Raw genomic sequence first — 6,951 nt, forward strand, 5'->3', positions numbered from 1 at the left:
TAATCATTTTATGTAATTTTTTATTTTGCCCAAAGTTGAAAAAAAAAAGTGACTCAAATAAAACATTCCGATCAAACCAATTGGATCAATAGAAAGCGGTCTGGTTCGATCACCAATTTTAGTCTACTAAAATAATTAGCTTTCTCTAAAAACTCCTCTAAGATTGAGTAGACCGAACCAATCACACCCCTAAGATCCGGTTTAGATACATAGATAAGACTCAAGCAATCTCATCTCAGTTATACAATTTATTTTATCTGTTTATCCAAATGCCCATTCAACCATGTTTTAACTCATCTCTACATTTTGTACACTTTACATTGATGTTACAATTGCTTTCCACTTACACAAGACTGTTCTCTTGCACCTCACATCCCAATAGTCAGCAGGACAACGCCTGTACAGGTTGCAGCTAACAATTGACGATAGCCGCAAGTTTGAGATTTTATTGAAAAATTCACAACTAAAAATTGGGGAAAAAAAAAACTGCCACATTTTTAATAGATATAATTTTTTATTAAAATTTTTCATTTTGTTGTAATATATAGTTAGAAAAATATGTTTTGAATTTCATAAAATATAGTATATTAATAAATAGATCATAATTAGAATAATTTCATTTAACAAAAAAAATGCGTTCATATTTGCAAATATTGAAATAATTACAGCCCAACTACAAAAATTATATTTTGGAAAATTCAAAATATTTATGGGTTTTAAATTAATAATAGATATTACTTATTTTTACTATATTTATAATATTTTCCATCCATTAATAATCAAATACTTCTCAATAATTGGTAGGGCCCACTAATTTATCAAATTTCTAAAAAGTTAAAACTATTTCATCTTATCTTATTATTGAAACACATAATTTTTTATAAATCATGGCATCTCATCTTACTATCAAAACATATACTTTTTTACAAATCATCTCATCTCATCTTAATTAAAAAATTTCACTATTATTTAAAATATTTTATTCTATCTCATTTGAATTGGGTAATTAATTTTTATTAAACCTTATTAAATTGGGTACTGATAAGTGAGCAATAACTTTCCCGAGTTTAGCCAACCCCGTTAAATTAATTTCTTGCATTGATCATGTAAAAATTTAATATATATATATATATATATATTATACACACATGTATAATATAATCTTGTATCTGATTTGTATATCTCTTAATTTTTTATACTTTTTTTTTTTTTGGTCCACAATTCATAATTGATACTGGCCAATGCCTTTAAGTCTTAAATGGCCAGTCTTAAGGGTGTGCTTTGCAAATTATCAACGATTTTTTAATAGATTTTTCTTATATTTCTCATTTAAAATTTTATGGTAACTACATTTTATTTTTCTGTTTTATTTCAAGAAATTAAAATAAAATATAATATTCATATTAGATTATTTCTATTTTAAAGTTAATTTGTAATTATCTAGGTGAAACATATTTAACAAAAAATGTCGCACATTCATGGATAACTGGCTATGCAATATACAATTGCACTATTTAAAAACTTTAAATATATGACATTACTGTTATATATTATTTAGCATAATACAAAACTTAGTTTCTAGTTTACATATTATATCTCTTTGTTTTTTATAATTCATATATAGATCATTTCCATAGTTCAACTTCTTTTCATAATTATTGCAACATATGAAAAATTTTAGATATAAAATTACGGCAAATTTAAAATTTATTTTTTATTTCCTATTTTTTACTTAGTTTTTTAATAAATTTATTAAATATGTTCTTAAAAATTTTTAATTTAACTATTTATTCTAGACCGAAAAATATCCGACCCCTCCAAATTTATAATATATCCTAGCTTCGTCCTTAGTTGGAGCCTATCCAAAAACCATTAGATTACCACGGAAAGCGAAAGGCAAAACCATGTATATATTCAAGTTTTAAGCCGGCCTGTCCCAAACCCATCAAATTAGAAAGGGAACGCAGGAATTAGCAGAAAGCTTGCAGTTGAAGCAAAGGAAAAAAATAAAAAATAAAAAAATAAAAGACAAGGTTATAAGACAAAGGAATATTTTATATTGGACAAATGAATGCTATGAACAAGTAACACTATATATAGTCATGAAGTGTGTAAGTGTCGTATAATCTTTTTAAAAAGGTGTAGAGTTTATTATTAAAAAATTAATTAATTCTTAACGTGAATCTTATATTTATTTATTTTTTTCAAAATAATTGTATCGTACTTGCACATTCATGCATGCAACTAAGATTTCTCATTTAATTTCGTTATAATTATATCGGATCTCACAATAATGTGATTACATGCCGAGTAGCATGACCGAGAGGTCCGAGACAAATAATTCCACCTGTCCACCCTTTCCTCCTCCACTATAAAAGGGATAGCAAAGGCTCTCTCTTTGCTCATACACACCATCCTAATATCCCTTCCTTCCTCAGTTCTTTCTTTGTATTTAGAAGTACTACTGATCATCTAGCTCTGAAATAGTAAGAAATGGCTGCAGGACAGACATGGACAGCAAAGCAAAACAAGCTGTTTGAGAATGCTTTGGCCATATATGACAAGGATACCCCAGACAGATGGCAAAATCTAGCCACAGCTGTGGGTGGAAAAACTGTGGAGGAAGTGAAGAGGCATTACCAGGATCTTGTTGAAGATCTCAAGCAGATTGAGACTGGCCATATCCCACTGCCCAATTACAGATCCAGAACTGGAGGTAAAAACATCAAAAGTTACAGTACTTATCTGGATGAAGAAGAAAGGTATATACATATATATATAAATATATATATATATATATATATAATCCCATACCACTTTGGTCTCCTGTTTTGCTCTTGAGTTAACTATATATATACATGTTGATAATTACTGTCTGAAAATGAAAGCATTTTTAAATTTATTTTTTTGTTTTGTTTATGATAATGGCTCCATATCTCTTAATTAATTAACCTACACGGATCTAGATTTCTTGAAGTTTTTGTATGCATCTGAGGACCTAAAATGACAGATAGACAAATTTAGTGGTCTTACAACATTCATTGAGTTTTTAATGCAATTCGAAAAATTCACATAAATAACAATAATTACTATAAGATTCACTTCATATGTATATTATCCTTTTAATTACTTGAGATCTTAAAGTTCTGGCGAAGATCACTTTGAGAAGATATTTTCTCCTTTGATTACCTCTAATATATACACTTTCACATTATCTTTCATACATCAGTTGCGGATTGTTAAGATATAATAGAAATATTAAAATCTACATTTTCTCATGATCAATTCCAAGTTTTAGCATAAGTAATCATGGTTTCATATGATATTAGAATAGATGTTATGAGTTCAAATCCTAACTCTACATTCTGAATGATCTGTTACTGGGTTAGCACATAATTAATCTGTGCAAGCATTGGATTTTATAGTTTTCTTTTTCTCACTTTGTCGCAGGCTGAAGGGTCTGAAGCTCTAATGAAGCCCTGAATGGTAGAAGCTAGCTATATCTATAATATGCAGAAAATGGGACTCCATTACGTTTCAACAACTCCCTATGCAAATAATTATATACCCTATAAAAATAAAAAATAAATAAATAAAATTAAAAAAAGAAAAAAGAAAAAAGGAAGCCCTCATATATTATGTATAGAGAGATGCAGTAGTATACTCAAAAAAGACTATTTGTAACGATAATAGACTCATCTTGAAAAGAAATAGGTATTTTCGTAAAAAATAACTAGCAATAAATAAACAGCTTTCTTATGGAAAGTAGTAATCCAAGAATAAGATGCAACTAGATATCTATTTTGCCTGTTTCTACAGTCATGTTACATATTTGGTTCGTTTGCTTGTATCAAAGTACCGTACGTACGTACGTACAATGTAAAGTGAATTAATGTGTGTATATATATATGCTGTGAATTACAATATATGTTATCTTGTAAAGTGAATTATGTACATTCCCTTAGTTTTATATGTTTAGTTTAAGAATCGTGATATATGCACACAGGCGATTTTATTACTATGAAAAAAAAAAAACGTAAGGATGGTAATTAGTAATATTATGGTTCATAATTGCAACGTACAGAGTCTCAAATTAAATGTATGTCAATGTTTCAAAAATAAATTGATTTTTTTTTCATTACAATTTGACCCGAAAAATCTGAATAATATCAATTTTGTAATTAAATTTCAGTTTTCAAAATAAAAAATTAACTAATTAAAGTGTGGTAATATCTTTTTAATGATCACCAATATTCTCTCGTGATCACAGCCTAACGCGGCATTAAATAATTAGTAGATTAGTAATATAATACGGAAAATGATATTGGGTTCGATCTTTGAGTTTAATTGCCACCTTAAAGTTATAATTGTTTGAATATTTTTTTTTCTTTTTTATTTTGTCAATTGTTAAGAGAGTGACTATTTATAGTGAAGTAGTGATGTATTTTTTTATTTTTAAAAATGTTTGAAAGAAAAAAAAAATACAATTTATATGAAGAGAAATAGATACAGTCGTGAGTGTGTAAGAATGCGCAATCACTTTAAAAAAAGTAAATGAATACGAGATTTATAAGAAAAAAATTAATTTTTTAATAAAAGATCTCACTCTTATTTAAAATAACTGCATAATGCTTACACACTCTACGATAATACGTAGTATTACTCTTATACGAATAATAAGTTTGAAGAGGCAAATTCATATAACTGAGTAACAACAGTACCCTATAAATATATGTGTACGCACTCATGCACCCATGATTATCTATTTTATTTCTCTCTTTAAAAAAAAGCCAGCCCCACCATGCATGCATGTATATACTCGCGTTCTTGCATATTTTTTTTTTTTTTAGTCAATAAAAGAAATAAAAAATAAGGATCTCTATTGCTTGGGATCTGTCTTAGCAACGTCTTCCGATCGATCTCAATCCTTGTAAACGAAGAATCAATATATAGATCAAAGGTTAGAACAAGGGTATTAACTGGACGGTCTCCTAGCTTGGAGTTTTGTCTTTTGTTGTAGACAAGGTTTGTCTCCTAGTCCTTTGACTTAGGAGGATGTGCAGTTTCCTCGTTAAACAAAAGTGCATAGGTTTTATGGTTGATGAAATATTGAAGAAGTAGGGTAGCTTTCAGTTGATTTAGTCTGAACAAAAGGAGATTTCCCTTGACATCAATGGAGATCATATAGTGGTGAGAAGGTGTGGACAACAGAGCTTGATTGGTATGGTAGTTTTTGAGAGATTTATTAATAGGGAAGCATTCAAGGCTACGATGGTGAGTGTGTGGAAGCCAAGAGGTGGTGTGGTTTTCAAAGAGGTGGGTGATAACATGTTCACGATAGAGTGAAGAGGATCTTTAAAAGGTCCAAAGAGGCAGGCCATGGTCCTGTGACAGGAACTTTTGATGGCATGACTAGAGAGGTTGGGATGCAAATTGGAGGCAGGGCCTGGGAAGTGGTGGACGTGGATGTAGATAGAGAAGGCATAGGATGGGGACACCATAAGTGAAAGTAGCTATCAATATTCTCCATCCTCTTATGCGTGGGATTTATCTTAACGTGACTGGAAATAAGATATGGGCTTCTTTTCTCTAAGAGAGATTACCATCTTTTTGTTTTAAGTGTCGTATCATTAAGCATGGAACTAAATAGCAACAACCTACCTATAAATATATGTGTACGCACTCATGCACCAACGAGAATCTTTTTTGATTTCTCTCTTAAAGAAAAGAAAATTACTTTGGCTATAAAGAGATTTGATAAAAGTAAACCTACAAACTGATGTACCTTGATGAGGTATGTCAGATTGTAAAATTATTTTTATTATAAAGTAAATCTAATAAATTTTATAAAATTACATCAATTTATAAATTTACTTTATGTAATCTTTTTGCATATGCATGTAGCAGTTCTAAAAAATAAAGAGAGCTGCTAAAGACACAAAAAAATCCCATAAAGGGATTACACATAATGATGTGACACACTAATAATGTGCCACGTCTCTTTTTTTTCCTCTATCTCCCTCTTTCTCCCCCTTTCTTCGTGCTCTCCCCTCCTCCCCCTCCCTTCGTCAGCCACCACATTGACCACCAGTGACCCACAGGTGGTCGATTGATGACTGCAGCCATGATGAACCCCTCACGAGGGGGTCATGAATGCCGTGAACGGAGCTCTATTGTGTGCACCTCTCCTTGCATACGAATGGACCGCATGATAGGGGAGGGGCTCCGGCAACCACCTTGTGGTCCACCGGCATCGTCTATTTCCTCGAAGATGATCCTCAATTGCCTGGCCACGACAGAGATGGTCCTCGACCACCTGGCCTCATGGGCACGGGATGCTGCACTGGCACAACAGTGGCTATTAACTCCTCGGCCCAGTCACGTTGAGGTGCCGCAAAGGTTTCGGTGGCCACCATGTGGACTGTCGGCGTTTTCTATCCCCAGAGTAATGCCTCTGAGCACTATGGTGCACGGAGGGCAACAGTGGCCTTCGTGGCAGACGCGGGAGACAGGGCACGGGAGGAAGGGGAGAAAAAAAAATTGGGGCGAGAGAAAGAGAAAGGAAAAAAAATTAGACGTAAGTGTGTTGGATCCCTTTTGGGATCTGTTTGTGTCTATTGTATTTTTCAAAAATAAATGCCAACACCACCATGCATGATAATCGCATTCTTGCATTTTTTGTAGTTAATAAAAGAAATAAAAACTAAGGATCTCTATTGCTTGGGGATCTGTTTTAGCAGCGTCTTCTGATCTCAATCTTTGTAAATGAAGAATCAATATATATAGATCAATAAAATAAATCCATTTCTTGATTTTATTCATAAAGCCAAAGAGACATAATTTCCAGATTATGAAAAATCACTCCATAGTTTCATGTTGAATATTACTTGGAAGTTGGAACTAATTAAATGATGTCCTATCTAGCTCCTCGTTGTTATATACATATATACA

General features: G+C 31.6%; 1 protein-coding gene across 1 annotated transcript; it reads left to right on the forward strand.

Moving 5' to 3' along the window:
• The first annotated feature begins 2,415 nt into the window (after positions 1 to 2,415).
• On the forward strand, positions 2,416 to 3,911 carry LOC122299669 (protein RADIALIS-like 3). The gene is made up of 2 exons (XM_043110068.1): positions 2,416 to 2,762; positions 3,451 to 3,911. The coding sequence occupies exons 1-2, from the start codon at positions 2,494 to 2,496 to the stop codon at positions 3,470 to 3,472; spliced, it is 291 nt and encodes a 96-aa protein (XP_042966002.1). The 5' UTR covers positions 2,416 to 2,493; the 3' UTR covers positions 3,473 to 3,911.
• Positions 3,912 to 6,951: the final 3,040 nt, after the last annotated feature.

The sequence above is a fragment of the Carya illinoinensis genome, chromosome 16 (genome assembly GCF_018687715.1).
Source record: "Carya illinoinensis cultivar Pawnee chromosome 16, C.illinoinensisPawnee_v1, whole genome shotgun sequence".
In the NCBI taxonomy this organism is placed as follows: Eukaryota; Viridiplantae; Streptophyta; class Magnoliopsida; order Fagales; family Juglandaceae; genus Carya; species Carya illinoinensis.

Excerpts from the sequence above, each read along its gene's own strand:
- LOC122299669 (XM_043110068.1), top strand. The coding sequence starts at position 2,494 with ATGGCTGCAGGACAGACATGGACAGCAAAGCAAAACAAGCTGTTTGAG. Across the intron at positions 2,763-3,450 it reads TATCTGGATGAAGAAGAAAG|GCTGAAGGGTCTGAAGCTCT; the intron begins GTATATACATAT and ends ACTTTGTCGCAG.